Raw genomic sequence first — 17867 nt, forward strand, 5'->3', positions numbered from 1 at the left:
GCGCGATACGTGAGTGGCTCGGGAGGTCGCAGTGAGGGCAACACAGTAGTGTTTTTCCGCTCACAACGCCTTGTTTCGTGTTCGCCGTGTGTGCTGCTGCGTTGAATGACCCAGTCTGCTGTGAAGAAACTGAATTGAGGTTGACTGCAGCTGAAGACGCTTGAATTTGTCGGATATTTCGGGCGGGTGTGTGAAGGTAGGTGGCTAAACGAGCGCGCGCTAACAGGCGCTTTAGGACCGCTAATGTCCCTCAAAAATGCATAAAGATGGTTTAAATGTGTTTCTTTTGTGTTCAGTCGTGTTTATGTACTTGTAACCATACGAATTTGTTTACGTGGCTAATCTCTCAAACAGAAAGTTATTTTAAGTAGTTTTGTTAGGCTTCAACAGTTTAGCTTATTAGCAATGATCTGACTGATGGGTTTAAAATTGCTTCAAATTAACCGGTTTTTATCATAACCGTCTCTAGAAACTATTCATAAATGATTATTCGCTTTAATAAAACATGTCCCCCCTTTCATAGATTCTGAACTTTAATGTCTATGGTTATTTGAAGTTAAAATAGTGTATTTAAAACTGTGATTGTTCTTATCTGTTTAAGTGGATTGGTTGGGTAAACATCTGGGCGTGATGCAGTTTACCGACCATTCAGTATTTTATTTTGTAATATAGTTCTCAAAATAAAGCATTTCACAATATGAGCGATCAAATCGGAAATATTTCACAGGTTCGGCATAGATTAAACGTATCATTTTACATATTAATGTTCAGATCTGGTAGTTAATCGACCCAACATGATATTTTTATTATCCCAGACGTGAACCTAAGTCTAGTGTCACTCCCAGATGACTGGAACACATTATTAGTGACTTTTGCTGATTTGACACAGTACATGTTTTTTTTTACTGACACCAGTGTTTAGCAAAGCAGTTTCAGTTCCCCTTTCCTGATCTTAATCCGAATGAGGCTTCCTTATTTTCTACAGAATTAATCTTGGGTTTCTATGCTTTATGTTTCTGTGTTGTCTGCACCTGTTAAAGCAGTGACTGGTTTCACAGACAAGACTTAAGTGTAGTCCCAGACTAAAATGAATGTTTGAATGGTCTTAACTGAATATCTTAAAATATGTATGTGCCATTATGTCTCAGGATGTACACCAGCGATGTTTTTTTTTCTAGTTCACTTTTATAAAAGCTACTTAACTATCCTATTTTAACTAAAACATATGCCTGGTTTCATAGACAAGTCTTTGCCTTGAACAGGACTATGCCTTAGTTAATTTAGGCTATTTAAGTCACTTTTATTAAAATGCCTTTTACGAAACCATTACTGATATCCATATTGAGACAAAACAATGGCACTGACATATTTTAAGATATGTCCGGGCAAGTTACTTTTTTTTAAATTAAGATTTCGTCAAATAAATTTGGTTTGGGACTAGTCATAAACCTTGTCTGTGAAACTGGGTCAGATCTTCTTGGTGTCTGTAGTTTTAGTTTTTTTAATTGGTTTCAAAAGCATGCGAGAAGGCTGGGAGTTTTCCGTCAGTTTGGTTTTTGGAAAAAAATACCCTATCTTGGACACTTTCTTGTCTTTTTTGTCTCTGCCTGTCAATTATTTCTTTCATTTGTACCCCTTTTCAGGTTTTGGCATGTTAACATTAAACATTTTCTTGGTTTTTATCAAAGCCATCTGTTCAGTCAGCACACCCTTCCACCCACTTTCTAGGAATGAGCTCCTCTGCCTGACAACTATTCTCTAAACCGTGTCACTTTCCATCCGATTCTGACAGTATTTCATGAATGAACATCTTGTCTTTATCTTTTAATGAATGACAATGGTTATTCTATCACAAGCAAACCGCTGCTGTAACGTCTCTATCCGGTTGTTTGGCACATCCTCACAACCCCTGGCAGGTGATTCAGCAACACTCATTTCTTCATCTCTAAAAACGAAAGTCTGACCACAATTCTAGTTATGATGCTGCCGGTTAAGCTAGGAAAGGAAGAGGTTGGAGAATTGCAAGTTGAGCTGTTTCTCATCCTGACTCATAACTTGAAATGATGTTGTCAGGTGAAGCTGATAGATTTTGTGTGGCAGCCTTTTAAGAGTTTATCATTTAGGATTCTTTATTTCTTGTTTTATGTACGGATGCTGTGATTTTAGAGAGTTTTGTGCTTGCATTGCTAAGCACGGATCTTTTGCTTGGAATTTTATTTGGTTAGGGTTTTGTGGTTTTCTTTCATCATTTTTGTGTATTAGTAAGGCATTTTATAGAGGTTGATCAGCTTTCAGTATTAGTGTTAAAAAAAATCTATTTCATTGTTCACTGTATGCAACATTCCTCCAGTCTTAGTTTGTGAGTTTTTTTTCAGACTTTGGTTTTAAGCATGTGGCACAGTTGGAGCTAATATTAGCAGTGTGGTGATTTAGAAAAGCCATTGTCACATTCCCATTTGAGACCGAGTTGTTGATTCCGTGCTCTTGATTTAGTTTCAGTCGGCATCTCACTGTGGACTGGGTTGTTGATGGCTACCGTCAGAGGTCTTCATGCCCGTCTAGGGAACTCGAATCATTAAACCCGTGGCTTTAGTCTGTTCATGTAAAAACTGTTGATGATGATGCACAAAGACAGATGTCGGTGAAGTTAGCCGTTTCCTGTATGGGTTGCAATGTCAAGGAACATTGAACTGTTAAGGTAGCGGAGCGGATGAACAATATTGAAAGCTACACATTTTTTCTGTTGTCTTCAATTATGAGTAAGCACCGTGTATGGTGACATTACTGTCACATACAGACATAAAGAAAATGCATGTGAACTGACATGAACATATGGCCAGTTCATTGCTTTTGTGACTCAAAGTACTGCCATTTTAGTACTTGAGTTTTATGAATCATCAAAGAACCTGGTTTTAGCTACATTTTTTTTTTTTTACCATATAACCACCACCTACATGGAAGTATGTGGCTATGTGCGATTGAACCCACATATTCAATCGTACCTCATGAGATTTCGTTACTATTTTACAAGGTGGCTAATTCGTTTGAATTTGTTCTAGCCTATATGAGTTGTTCAAAAACCTATGATTATTAGTAAAATGCAATACTGAAGCCCCTAACTATCACAGGAGCAAAAGCATTTGCACAAATTCACATAAGATTGTGTGGGCAACTTGTCATATCCTCTGTCAACAGGTGTTGAGGTCACTCCTAGGGATGGGCATTTAAATAAAAATAATATTCGAAGATCGGTGAGAACTATTCGAAAATTATCCAAAATTCGCACCCCTCCCCCACATGGCTGCATTTACAGTATTACACACACACAAAAGGAGAGAGAGAGAGAACATTTACGCTTTAAATCCGTGACGACACACTGCTTTATTTATTATGGAATAGGCAATCTTGCATCAAGCTAATATAACGTGCTGAAACATTAATATATTAACCAAATGATGGCACTTATTAACAGTACGTCTATCAGCTTTAACCGCTCATAATGCTAGGACATTTCCTTGTAAAATATGAGCATGCACATTTATACCAACTAAAAAACAGTGTGATTGATCAAGGAAAATATAATAAAGCCATAAAGATTTTAGACCAGACTTGAAACGCGAATAAAAAACATATTATCCAAATGACGGCATTTAGTAACAGTTCGCAGCGATTTCATGAATTAATAGCCCAAAAGGCTTCCATTTCTATTGTCATGAAAAAGTTTCTCCAGTCTGGCAGTGATCGTTTTTCTAGACGGACAGTAAACTCGGGCTGACAAACTCCATATGATTTTTAAAACCCTCTCCTTCGACAAAGCCGATCGGAAGGATATCCTTAGCGATCATCTTGCTAGTTAGGGCCGTTATTTGCTCTGCCTGTCTGGCATCCAAATTGGTTGGTCTGACCATAAAACTAGCAACTGATTGCTGACCTGTGGATGGACCTGCTGGGAGCTTCGCCCTCAGATGATTGTGCATCGTAGATGTTGATCCATGATAGGCCAGCTTCGGATTGCAGAGTTTGCACTGCACTTTATTCTCATTCATTTTATTAAAGGAACACCACACAGAACACATTTTTGACATTGTCTAAATACAGTGTGCGCAACTTCGTTAACAATTTTTGTGAGAATGTTTTCCTCTATTGTCTCTTGACTGACAGCCTTAAGGATTTAGGTGCGTCGCTATTTGCAACGCCACCCTTTGGTTACATGAATGCGTTACGCGTGAAAACACAGCAATTTTCTTAAGATCGCACAAACTATTCAAAATTCTATAATTAAATAAACTAAACGAATATTCGAAATTCTGACTCATCCCTAGTCACTGCTTGTTCTTAAATCGCAAATACCTGAAGTGATATGCTCTGGAGGGCAGATTTAACCATCACAAATATGTGTCACATTATAACGATAACTATAACGTTAAATGTAACTATCTATATTTCCATTCACACCGGAGGATAAGGTTATGTTTATTTTATGCTCACGTGTTACACTGTTCCCAGTCACTACAATGAATGTAGGTGACCTGCTGCTAATACTTTCGTTATCGTTCAAGAATGTCTCTTCAAAACCTTATAGTAAACGCTGGATACTAGCTCTGAAGGCTGAAGGTGCACTCCTGTCTGGGTGTAAACATATATTTCCCAGTGTAAAAACACAGCTTTCCGATCAACGTCGTGATCAACATTAGCCAAATATTAAAGATCTGCCTGAGTTTGTTGTCAGAATTGCTCTGAAACTGATTCTAGCGATATCATTCTCTGTATCTTTATTGTTTTAGTTGCTATGTGAACCCCACTATTATTCTATATTAAAATAACCTGCTCGATCCAGGTACACTTCTCGGTCTTCTGTATGTGTAAACAGTTAATTGCTACTCCGGTCAACCAATCAAAGTTGAGATTATGAGCTAACTGTTGTTAAATGCCCAATGTGTTGCTCTACATGAAATTGGAAAAATGAATGTGAAGTCGATCTGATGCTTATGCCAATTTAAGAGTTGGAGATCATAATTTAATTTGTTTCAATAGCTATAAAATCCGTTTCTTTTTCTTTAATTTGACTGCAAAAAGCCAATCTTAAATTGAGGTTTAAATGAACCATATTTCTGACCAATGTTTAGCTGGCCAGAGTTTTACAGCACCAGTCCAGCACCACACCGGAACCTTCACATTTGCATGGAGTCGTAGCCAAATTATTAGCTTACGACTTCAAAAGACTTTCATCAGAACAGCTGTTTCTCTCCGCAGACCATCCAGTCTGCCTTTAAAGTAGTTCAGGGAAGTTTCAGCTGCGCTCCTGCTGTGTCGAGAAACATCCTCTACATCCTTACATGGAAAGGCAATTCCTTGGAGTGAATCAGGTAATGATGTCATGCTTGACAAGGAAAGATTGGCTTGTTTTTTTACTTTCTTTGGGAGCATGTCCTAGACAAACAAAAGTTGCTGTAGATGACTTTACATGCACATATTTGCTTGTTTCCAACCCTCATTTGAATTGATTAGTGTAAGTTGCAGCTGTTTCGTGTGAGCCAAAAGGTGCGTTCATACGCTGTATCTCTCCATGTGTTTGCATGCTTTAAATCTCTGGCTGAAAGATGTTCGTTTCCGAACTGCTCCTGACATCGAAGTTGTAGTCCTGCATTACCTCTGGTCATTTTCCCTCTCGATGGCCTCGTCTTGGCATCCAGTCGCCTTTTCCCACTGCCGTTACCATTAAAGGAAAAAAATGCTCTGCTCCGATTCTGGTTTCACACGATTGGTCGGCGTTCAGAGCAAAGCATTCAAACAATGACACCTACGAACCTCTCCAAACAACATTGGATGAGAATTCTCGATTGCATGCAACTTGGTCAATATTTAAATCTGGGAGGTGTAACGTCAGAAAATCTGAGCGAGGCTTGAGTGTTTAATATATGAAAGTCAGCAGAACGGTTACAGTTTGATGGCTTTTTACACTGAAGGGATTAGCTGACATCTATTGTTCATTCTGAACCGATTCAACACCACAGCAGAAGCAGTTTGAGAAGAGTTGAAGTTATTTATAGGAAGAATGGACACAAAATGTTCAAATAAGGACGGATGAAGTAAGTGATGGAGAACAGGTTGTCGCTGTTCATACATGTTGGTTTTAAAAAAAAAGGTGTTCAGTTCAGACCGAAACTCAGGTTTGTTTGCTTTGAAGGCCAGTGCTGGTTAACTATTAACTGCAAAGTGTTTCGAGACTGTTCAGGTTCGCATGGCCTTATGTATCTGTGTGTTCCTGTTGGGCTAGCAACACCAAGGTTATGGGTTCAGTTCCCAGGGAGCGCAATCATTGATAAAATGTATTTGAAAGTCATGCAAGTCACTTTATGTTAAGGTTAAAAACATCTGCCAAATGCATTCATGTAACTGCAAGGAAGGGAATCGGCATTGACTTAGTGTACTCATGATTAAATGAACGAACCAAATTGTGATTAATTTTGTTTTGTAATTAAAAAATATATATATCTTTTGGTCGAGCAGGAAATGAAGTGTACATTTACCTGCACAGTGCGTTTATGCTCGCAGATGTGACCTCTGAATAGTGGTCAATATTAACTTTCCCAGAATTGTTTTTGTAAAAATGCTACAGGAAATATTGATTCTGGCCATGATATTGATGCAGCATTGTAAGTAAACCTTTTGTAAAGCTTCACTCATCTGTAGCAGTGCTATATGCAGTTTTCTGTCGCGGTCAGATCACCGTGGGTCTGTTGATACGGGTTAAATCCATATAGGCCCAGAGGTTCAACAGGCCTCAGTCCTGGCTCCAGACCATACACTTCCTTCCAGAACCCACAGCTGCTTTGCGTTTAAGAGGTCATGCTCGTGATCTCCCCCACCCCTGGGCTGTGATCCAGGACGCTCCCTACCGCAAGAAAGCCTCTTAAACTCTCTTCTGATTTCGTTTCAGAGCGCTGAGGAGTGCGGTGAAGAGACCCGGCCATGCGTGAATACAAGCTTGTGGTGCTCGGCTCCGGTGGTGTGGGCAAATCAGCCCTGGTGAGTCGTCCTCCTCACAACAAGTAGATTTCAGATGTTCGGCCAAGCGATGATGTGATCCATAGGAATTATTCGATCATCAACATCCAAAATCGCTTTGGCCGTCTCTGATTCAATACGTCTGCTTTTGTTTTTCTATTCACATTCTCACAAGTCTTAATTTCAAGCACGAAACCTAAAGTCAATATTCATGTCTCTCGCAGACGGTCCAGTTTGTCCAGGGAATATTCGTGGAGAAATACGACCCCACGATAGAAGACTCTTACAGAAAGGTAGCTGTTATCTTCTGAAGCTTCTCTTTTTGTAAACATCTCAGTAGGCGGTGGAACCGTTTTGTCTCTGTGTCCTTTAATTTTCTCTCCTTCTCCCTTGGCAGCAAGTGGAAGTGGACGGCCAGCAGTGCATGCTAGAGATCCTGGACACAGCAGGAACGGTAAGTGCTGTCGGCCTGTGTGTCCTTTCCACACCTCTGTGTCTCTGAGAGCTTAGCCAATAACAGCTGGCAGCATACCACAGCTAGATTTGAAGACAAATAAAGAATCCACACCCGTCTTTTGTTTGTGTTAAGAGTTTAGAGTTGAGGTCGTGGAAGAGACACATTTTCCTAAACACACAAGCACAACGAAACTGTGACTTGGAACGGATGCAACAGCAGAACTGTGATGTTATTTATATTGTCGTGAAAGATCTGACAACAATGTAGTTCTCATTTTTACTGAACCTCAACAAAAGTTGGATCAGAAATGCTTAACAACAATCCTGTTGGATGAGACACATTCTGAGTTCATCTAACACACTTCTTTTAAGAAATGTTGGGTCAGACTTTATTTTAAGGTCCAGTTCTCGGTTTTAGCAAACTATTAACTACGACTTTGGCTTAGTTAAGTCTTAATTCTTTCCTTATTAATAGTTAGTAAGGTAGTTGTTAGGTTTAGGTATTGGGTAGGATTAGGGATGTAGAATATATGCTTTATAAGTGCTTATAAACAGCCAATATGCTAATAATAGGCATGCTAATAAGTAACTAGTTAATAGTGAGTATTGGTCTTATACTTAAGTGTTAACAAATGTTGTTTATTGTAAAGGGTGATTTTCACAAAATCTTGCTTTCCATATGATTTTCAAGGTACTTGAAACAAACATTTAAAAAAAAAATAATAAAATGAGAATCTCATTGCCGTAACAGCCTGAAAATGTCTATACCTAGCATGTTTTGGTAAAAATAAGAATCCATGTTGCACAACATTAAGTTTTTATTCATCCTACATAAGAGAATAATGAAGATTTTCTTAATTATAAAAGTTACCTTTTTTTAAGTGGAAATATACATGTTATGGTAATGAGAACATCACTCATGGAACCTTCTTTTCCTGCTACTTCTGCTGAGTTTTTGCTTTTTTTGAGAAGTTCTTGTCGAACATTCAAGGATTTTTTTCAGAATATAAAAATTTGACTTTATCGAAAGTAATGTATGTATTGGAAGTTTAAATGACCGCAAATCACACAAACACACAGTCATAGCCTAGCACATTTTGGTCAATAGAATGAGAAAGCAGAAAATCCACAAAAAAAAATCCCATGTCACATTTATTCTTGTATAATTATTCACATTTAAATATATGCTTTACTTCTGGCGTGCAACAAACATGGATGTAGAACTGCACAAAGCTCTACTTATGAAGCCATATTACAGTTTTACATGCATTCTGTAAGAGTTTCAGGCTAAAGTGATAACTTTGTTCTACAAAAAATGATCTTATGGCTTTAACCGTCCATTTGAGATCAGAGTTGTGTTAAGTATTAAAGAGAAACACTCTTGTTTGTTTGCCCTCGTTCAGGAGCAATTCACAGCCATGAGGGATCTGTACATGAAGAATGGTCAGGGCTTCGCTCTCGTGTACTCAATCACAGCGCAGTCCACATTCAACGACCTGCAGGACTTACGGGAGCAGATCCTACGAGTAAAGGACACCGAGGACGTAAGTGTGGGAGAAAACCCTCTGAGTGGATGTTGATGTATGGATGCATGTACTGAAAACGCACTTAACTGGCTTAGCTGCACAAATCACTGCCTTACTGAAGCCATTATACGTCTTTCATCACAATCCAAATGCACCTGGTAGGGTTTAAAATGCCATTATCTTTCTCTATCTCTGTCAAGAACATTAGAAAATCAAAGCGTTTACTCCCTGTATGCATCATTTGCTAAATGGCTTATTGAATGGTTTGTTTTTTGGTCCAGTGTTGTTTTATTTATTGTTTATGTTTTCCCGTTCATCTTCATCCTGATGCAGAAATATAATAAATATACGTCACCATAGCAAAACTCGTGTGCTGATAAAACAAGTTGTTCATGGGTGTACACCATGCAGCCACTCAGCCTATCTGCCTCGCCGTGCTCTGTCAGTCATGGGATATCCTTTTTTGGACATGTGTTGAGGGAATGCCGGGTGCGTGCTTTGGAGCGTAGTGTGAAGCACAAGCCCACCGGACTGCAGCCTTGAGAAGTTAACAACTCTGGAATTTGTTTTGATTAGCCTTCCACCACAAGCTTCTCCCGTCACACTGCCTCTGTGACCCGCACTGCCCGAATAATCCCAAACCACAGTGAAGGTTCAAACCAAGAAGATGCATGTATAGTGTTCATGTTTGTAGTTTCAATTGATTTAAGGCCAGATGCTCTCAATGGGGAAAGTATGAGCGAATTTTAAACTAATTTTCCACCTGTGTGATGATCTGACCCCATTGGCGGTCTTATGTGGGTAATATGGGTCATTTCTCATTGGTAATTGTGGATGTGGGTTGGTTTGGGGGTGCTCGTTGCTGTCGCTCTTCATTTGGTTCTGTATCTTTGGCTCAGGCTAGCTTTGGTGCTGCTGTTAGTTTTCAGCTGACTAGGGACATTCCTACTTCTATCCCTCTATAGGGGCCTATGCCGAAATACCTGCCCCCACCGCTACCTCTTCTTAGTTTGTTTAGATTTGAAACATTTTCCATGTGGCCAGTCCAAACATGGGGTTAGTCGAGTGGTCAGGGGAGAGAGGGCTCTGTGTGCGCTCCGCTGCTGTGATACTGCATAAGAAAAGGGGATAATCTTTTGAAAAGTGAACTTTGTTTTACTATACAAAAAAGTGACATCAACTAGTGAGTTGTCTGAATTACAAGTCCATTATTCCTTTTTAAAGAAGAACTGTATTACTAGGTTGGTTTTGTGTTCACTGAATCCTGATCAGATGCTTTTCTTTGTGACTTTAACGCCTGTATGCTTCTTGTATTCATCTGTATGAAATGACACCCCAAAGTAAAATCATACACATACTCAAATAGGAAGTTAAAGGGATAGTTTACCCATTTATACGCTGTTAATTCTTATTTCATGTTAATTTTCCCATCTAATGGCACTGTATGAATTTCTGAATGTTTCTGTATTCAGACAGTAGATCCATTTATGCTGGTCTAGTGCATGTGTGAAGACCTGACATAAGATCAATATTGTTTTCATTGGCCCCTTAAAGTCCTGTTAATTGAACTGTGTTCTCTGAAACCATGAAATAACATCATTTGCTGTACAGTCAGTATATCAGTACCTGTGAAATATGGTTCTTCATACCGGTTTCAATACTACAGCAAAAAAACACTGTTAAATATATTTTATATTAATGTAACGTAAAATAAAAGATCAATTCCACAGGCATTCCCCTTCGAGTTTATTACACTGATGTGTATTTTATGTTGTCTGCCAAACTCAAATGGAAACCACGTTCATTTTGCATTGCTTTTCCAGTGCTGAAGGAGTTTTGGCACCGTCTATGTTTACATTGATTTTTGCTGCTGCTTGTCCAAAAGTCTTATAGTACTTTCTTGAGACAACCTAATAATTGCTGGCTCCACAGAATATGAGAAAACGATCATTTTTTTCAGCAGTGGTACAAAAAGTGTAAACCTCATCTGAACTGGCCTATCATTAGAATATTAGATATTTATAATGTTTTATAACCCTTTTGATTTACTTAATCTATCAACTACCAGTAAAAACTAATGTATTTGAGTGTCTCTCTCTCTTTTTAGGTGCCGATGATACTGGTGGGTAATAAGTGTGATCTGGAGGACGAGAGAGTGGTGGGGAAGGAGCAGGGTCAGAATCTGGCCCGACAGTGGAACAACTGTGCCGTTCTAGAATCCTCCGCCAAATCAAAGATAAACGTCCTTGACGTAAGCACACAATGACACTTGTTTTCTCATAGCCATGTGTTCTTCTGAGTGCATTTAATAACTTGCCTGTGTCTTTCTGTTTTAAACAATGCAGATCTTCTATGACTTGGTCAGACAAATTAACAGGAAAACACCAGTGGAAAAGAAAAAGGCAAAAAAGAAATCAAACTGTGTCCTCCTGTAGAGCCCCGTCCCAACAGCAGCTCTGAGCCAGGTCTGTCATTACACATTGATTTTACAATACCAGTTCTGATGTCTGTTCTTAAAATCCCCAGAGGCATTCGCTAACACGGTTTTTAGTGATATTATGATTTTCCTAAGCATTATTGTAGTGCACCTCTCGTCCAGCGGGTGTCACCATCTGTTCGCTGTTATCACCTGAATGCAAGAGCAATTTCTTTTGCCCGGGTTGTGCTCGCTCAGTATTCCATGCATGGGTGTTGGAAGCACAAAAAATATGGGTGATTCCCCTCCCAGAAAAAACATCGGCAGATTACCAGCGGCTTTGGTGGTGTAGTGAGAATCACCCGTGAGTAGTAGTTTGCTGTATATAACGGAATGGAGTTGAATTTATACGGACTCTGAATGAGCCAGGGTGTAATGGATTTAAGGAAGCAGCTGGTGTAAATTAAGGCTGTATTAGCTGAAATATGGAATGGAGTTTTGTTTGTATGGACTCCGAATGAGCCAAGTCCAATGGATTTGAGGAGGCAAGTCCAGCAAAAACGCGAAGTGGAGTTTTATTTATTAAGCATTACTTAAGTGGAATAGATTTGATAGACGGTGCTAAATAAGAGACGCTATAAGAGAGTCCAATATCATTGGTCTTAAAAAAGTGGGTGGGTCCTGTCCCAACCACATACAATGGTTCCGACGCTCATGATTTCATGACTGTTATGGATCTAGTGAAAACATGAAGGCTTTGTACACATTATAATTATTTATTGCTTCATTTATTCATTAGGGGTGGAAAAAAATATTGATTCTAGCGATTCAAATCAATTCACAAAATTTATCTTAAATGTTATAAGTAAATATAATAATGTGATGTCCTCTGAACAAAAAGGCCAAAGTCAACCACGAGAGAGGTTCAGCACCAGGTCCAGTTAGAGAAAAGCACACCTCACCCAGAGATACAGCGTGCATACACGAGAAGTAGAGAAAGAGAAAACCATTCAGCCCCGTTGTACTAAACTTCAATATAACTTCAGTAAATACATTTCAGGATGGTTTTTCCCTGCATCTTCCCGGTGCAGTGAGCAGCAGGGAGAAAGATGGCGTTCAATCCACTATACCACAGCTGAATTACCAATGAGTGCAATATAGCATTTCCCAAAACCCGTCACTGTTTAGACTTAAGTACATGATCATACTTCTGTAAATATGCAGTTTGTTAGCCAGCTCACACGCGCTGCACGAGACAAATATAGTATATTGTCAAAATCACCTCACTTATGTGAATGATGATTTTGTCAGAGGATTTGTCAATTCGTGAAGGTGACTCCCGTTTAACATGTGGCTCTAATGAATCACTTTTTACTATTATACACTTGTTTTTATGTCGCACAACAGAAAATGGAAATGAGAATGGCTTTATTTCACACTCAGTTATATTTAAATACAATGTGTGACTGTTCAAAGACTAGAAGCGAAAGTGCCAACACTAGTCTGACTGTGAGTGAATATGAATTCTGAATCGAATCGTGACCCTAAAAATAGATTCTGATTTGATTGTGAGGGACCAAACGATTCCCACCCCTTATAGTCATTTGTATTTATTTTAGAATTGTTAAAATAAGAAGTTACAGATCTGTGTAGAATTTCTAGTTTGAATGAAAGTACAGTTTGCGGGACAGTTATCAAAACGGATTAAGGACGCCCTCTACAGGTGAGCGTGTTGAATGGACCTGCTGTACTGTTCCTGTTGCATCAAGCCAGATCCCTTTTATAGGCATTTCAGCCCTTCTGATGAAGTAAATCTGACTGACCGATTTTTGCAATAAGAAAACAAGTTTTTGTTGGTGTTCCTGTGTTTATGAATGTGTTTCCTCTGCAGAATGCTGTAATGAAGAACTGATCGCTTGTTTGGATCATGTCAACATTGCCGTCCTCGAATGAATCAACGGAGCAGCCGACTGTCTCAAAGCAGCGCCAGACATACTGCGTTAGAACACCAGTCACAACTCTATTTCCCATTTATTTTGACAGAAAAGTCAGAGGAACAGTTCAATTTTTCAAGAAGAACTGAGGACAACGCAACATTTCCCTGACTTTCTGTATGGCTAATGAAGAAAATAAATCTCATTATTATTATTATAGTGAATATTAATCATCATATACCCAGGAAGAAACTTTTTAGTAGTTCCACCAAATGAATCCATGGACATAATAAAGATTTTGGGATTCAGCTTTCATTGATTTACTTTCAACATCAATCTAACATGTATGCTGAAAATCTTATGGCAATATATGAAATCCTTCAACTTCCTCTGAAAACACAGATGTTCAAAAACGTCCTTGACCTGCACCGCCAATGAGACGATCGCTGAAAGTTCATCACATGTTTTTAAAGGATTAAAAACTCTTCACCATAAACTCTTGAACTCAGTGCTTTTCTGAGAAAAGTGCAAGAAAGAGTCGACAGTATTCCTTTTTCGCAATACCGCTCGTTCAAAGACATGAGTGACAACATACAATATCCTGTTCTCAGCAAACAGCAAACAGCATGACCATCTTTAAGTGTAGTTGTTGTAAATGATGTCAAGTTCACTTGCTTTTCCTTAGTTGTACTTTCATTCTTTATAAGATGTGTAAATGTCTAGACAACATAAAACTGTATATAAATTATGTTTTGCCTACAACTATGGATGCATTCATCAGAAAATACTGCCCCCGTCCCCAATGTGACGTTATTTTGTATTCAGTCACTTGGTTTTCCTAGTTCATATCGTATTCTGATGCCATTCTGTTTCATAGAGACTGTTTCATAAGACAACGGGCCTTTTATAATGTAAAAAGAGGGGGAAGGATGACTGATTTCTGTGTCACTCTGATATATATTGTACTAAACCTACATTTTCCTCTTGCTTTTTCTGTCAAAAGATGTTCTGGCTTTTAATATTATTAAATTTTAGTACCTTTTCATTATTTTTGCCTGTTTTTTTTATTGATTTGTCTGTTTTTTTTTACAAAATTAACACTTGCCAAGCATAAAATAAGTGAACAACTATGGAAATGTCTCCTTAAGAGCTACATGTATCATTTGGAGAGAGGGGCCACCAACTAAACTCCTATAAAACTGTTCTAAAACTCAACAGATTTTTACATGGTCCTGCTGTTATTACTTTTACTTTTAAGTACACTGTTTATGTTAAAAAATACTTTTTAAATATAGTTACAAAAGTACATTAGGTCATTGTTGAATGCAAGAAGAATAAGCAAAACTTTAATTAAAAATTTAATAGAAATTGTAACAAGGTGAGTTTATAATTGATGCACAGCAGACCCACAGATTACAAAAGTGTTTGATGTCTTTACTCATGTCACATTTCTCAATCGGTGTTTGCAGGTCACTTAAAACGGCACCAACTTTAAAATCAGCTTCTTATAGCTGGAATACACTACAAGACTTTTAAAACAGATTTTTTGTAAACTAGACATACATTTGCAGACTTGTGGAAGTTTCAGATAGAAACACACTAACTGATCAAATCTGCAGACTGGCATAGACTTTCTGCAACAAGTCCAGACTGAACATCTGGGCAAAATCTGATTGTAGCCTTTAGCTGCTACTGGCTTCTTAAAAAAAATGTAGAGCTTTTACAAATCAACAGTGAAACACAAGAATAAAGAATTACAGGGCAGTCCAAGAACGCACGCATGCGCAGTTACATTTGAATTAAGTTGTTTTTTTGCTTTGAAAAGGTCTATAGCGCTACTCATGATTTAGCATTGTTGCAAAACACATTAAGAAACATATGTGAAGATTTACAGACACACACAGACAAATGTGTAAAGTAGAACGACTTTAGTCTGTATGTACATTGGCTTTACTCTAGTCTTTTTGCATTTTAATTAATAGAAATATTAACCAAATAAATCCGTACAGTATATTGTGTATTGTAAAAAGAGTACTGTAAAAGTGCATCTTCACCACAGGAAAAGTCTTAAAAAATGTGTGTGTGTCAGTGCATGTATGTTATGTTCGGTGTGCATGCAAGCTTATGGATTGTGTGTGCATGTGTGTGTTTCTGTGTGCAACTGTTCACAGAGTGTGTGTCTGTTTTTCGTGTTTGTGTGCTATGTGAGTTTGAGCGTGTGTGTGTGTGTGCGCACGTGTCCTGCCTCATATGAGTGTGTGTGCGCACTGTATATTTTGTGTGTCTTGTGTGAATGAGAGTGTATCTATTCACTTTGCTCTTGATACCTTTTCTATTTTATAAATGTAATGTATTGCTTATAGTTAACACGTTTTCATGTACAGCTCCTTTGTAACAATAAAAATTGTGAAAAAAAGCACTATATAAACAAAAGTTGATTGTTTGTTGAGCTTGTGTATTGTTGTGAAAGCATACAAACAAACAATAAACAGTCAACAAGAGTATTCAAAAACAAGAGACAGATCAGAAAACTATTGACTTTGCATATGACTGGTAGCCTACTGATTAAACTTCCATTTAGTGATATGATTAACAAAACTCAGAATTGAGCTTGAGAACATTATAAACGTGTAACTCAGCAGCACCAGAGTCATACTGGCTAGAATTCTTCAGCGCCTCTTAGAAGCCAGTGATATTGAGCGAGAGAGACCCCCCAAAGTGCCAACAAAAACCAGAATGATTATTGGGTAGGGGATCAGATACTTAAAGATCAGAACTGAAGGACAAACTGTTCATAATGAAACAAGATTCAAATGGGGTCTTTCTGTCATATGATGAGCTGAAATAAAACACAAAGACACATTCTACAACCACTGGCTGCATCACAAACATGATAATAGATAACACAACTGACAGATGAGATAATGTTACCTGGAATCAGATTGTGAAAACAGCACATGATGCTGTTCATGGTCCTTTTATAGTCAGATGATGCTTATACGTGTTGTAAGTTCGGGTGACGTTTTGTTTCAAAAGGATGCCGTCTCCTCTCTGCAGGACAGCTGGTCCTGATCAGGTTTAAGCTGTTGAGGAACCAGCACATGACCATCTTAAACCAGTTTATGACCAGCTTAAACCAGCATATGCGTTTTTTTTCAATCAACTACTTTGTGTGTGCAATCAACTACTTTCTGGAAGTTATGTCTTGTCTTCTAATTATTCATTTCTTAATTTTTTTATTCTTTAAATTACTTTTCGAAAAGTTTCTCTCAATTGGTCTGTTTAGCAGCAGCTCTATGCGTAACTAACTAAGTAACTTCCGGGAACTGCTGAGAGGCTCCATGAACTGCCATTGCTGTGAAAAATGTTTTTCCATTGAAGTGTAAGGAGTTGACCATACTCTCTCTCTCAATGGCTCTGGTAAACACTCACAAGCCCCTTTGACCTGATGTATAAACGAGGCATAAGCATAAAATGGGAATAGAATTGTGCGTACTCTGTTTTCGACAGAGGTATTGAGAATTCTAAAAAAATCTTGCCGTAAACATGTGCGTGAGTTTTATAAACGAGTCCCCCAGGTCTACAAAAAAATGAAAACGTAAATTTTGTGTCAATAGATCCTCATAAAAATTACACATTGGACCTTTAGTATGAACATGTATAACCTGTGATATGCACAGATGGTAGATGTGGAGAAAAGTGTTTGGTGGTGTTTTTTTCTTTTTTAAATATAAAAGAGTTACATCAGATCAGATATTAACTGCATTTTAAAAGCCATAAATTCAATTTTGAGCAGAATTAAGTTGAGCTTTTGGTTCAGCCCTCCACTACAGTCCTGTTTCTCATGTGGCTCTTTGAATGTGGCTCTTTCTGCAGGTGGCGCTAAACACACCAGAAGCTGGTATGTCATCCGACACCAAATACTACAAGAAGATCGCGTGTGTACGCTCATATTATTAAAAATGATGTTCAGTTTATTGCAAATATTGATCGATTCGCTTCACAAGATGTCAATATGTCACCAGTAGGTGCTTTTTTTGGAATTATGTCCTTTAGGAACTCTTAGACCGGTGGACCCCATATACATCCATTATATGAAGCACAGAGGTCACGGATTAACCAAACAATCTAATTTATGGTTCTGCTCAAGAAATAATATCACCTTTGTCTCGGATGGCCTGGGTGTGAGTAAATAAAGAGGAAATTTTTGTTTTTGGGTGAACTATACCTTTAACATTGGTTGCATTGAAATGTACACTTTCATGTTTCACGTTGTTGAAATTAGCATAAGTTTAAATATTTTTGTACAACAAATATGAATTTACAAATACCAACCGCTCTGAACAAGCTATGGTAATAAATAAATGTAATACGATTCATTAAAAGGAAGGAAGGAGGCTGGAACCGGCAAACATTTATTAAAAGAAATAATAAAAGCCGGCGGCCCCTCACGGACGACCGCCGGCGAACAAAACATAAATACAAAACACAAGAACATAAATATAAACTTAACATATGTCCGGGCCC

General features: G+C 38.2%; 1 protein-coding gene across 1 annotated transcript; it reads left to right on the forward strand.

The window, feature by feature from the left end:
- Window positions 1–2: 2 nt before the first annotated feature.
- On the forward strand, window positions 3–14388 carry rap1ab (RAP1A, member of RAS oncogene family b). The gene is made up of 8 exons (XM_056735648.1): window positions 3–196; window positions 6941–7029; window positions 7233–7301; window positions 7406–7462; window positions 8868–9008; window positions 11098–11241; window positions 11336–11455; window positions 13298–14388. The coding sequence occupies exons 2-7, from the start codon at window positions 6973–6975 to the stop codon at window positions 11423–11425; spliced, it is 558 nt and encodes a 185-aa protein (XP_056591626.1). The 5' UTR covers window positions 3–196; window positions 6941–6972; the 3' UTR covers window positions 11426–11455; window positions 13298–14388.
- Window positions 14389–17867: the final 3479 nt, after the last annotated feature.

The sequence above is a fragment of the Triplophysa dalaica genome, chromosome 21, assembly GCF_015846415.1.
Source record: "Triplophysa dalaica isolate WHDGS20190420 chromosome 21, ASM1584641v1, whole genome shotgun sequence".
NCBI lineage: Eukaryota > Metazoa > Chordata > Actinopteri > Cypriniformes > Nemacheilidae > Triplophysa > Triplophysa dalaica.

What these genes read in the sequence shown, in the direction of transcription:
- rap1ab (XM_056735648.1), top strand. Translation starts at nt 6,973, where the DNA reads ATGCGTGAATACAAGCTTGTGGTGCTCGGCTCCGGTGGTGTGGGCAAA. An exon ending in GTGTGGGCAAATCAGCCCTG is followed by an intron (nt 7,030 to 7,232) that starts GTGAGTCGTCCT and finishes TGTCTCTCGCAG; the next exon opens with ACGGTCCAGTTTGTCCAGGG. An exon ending in CAAAGATAAACGTCCTTGAC is followed by an intron (nt 11,242 to 11,335) that starts GTAAGCACACAA and finishes TAAACAATGCAG; the next exon opens with ATCTTCTATGACTTGGTCAG.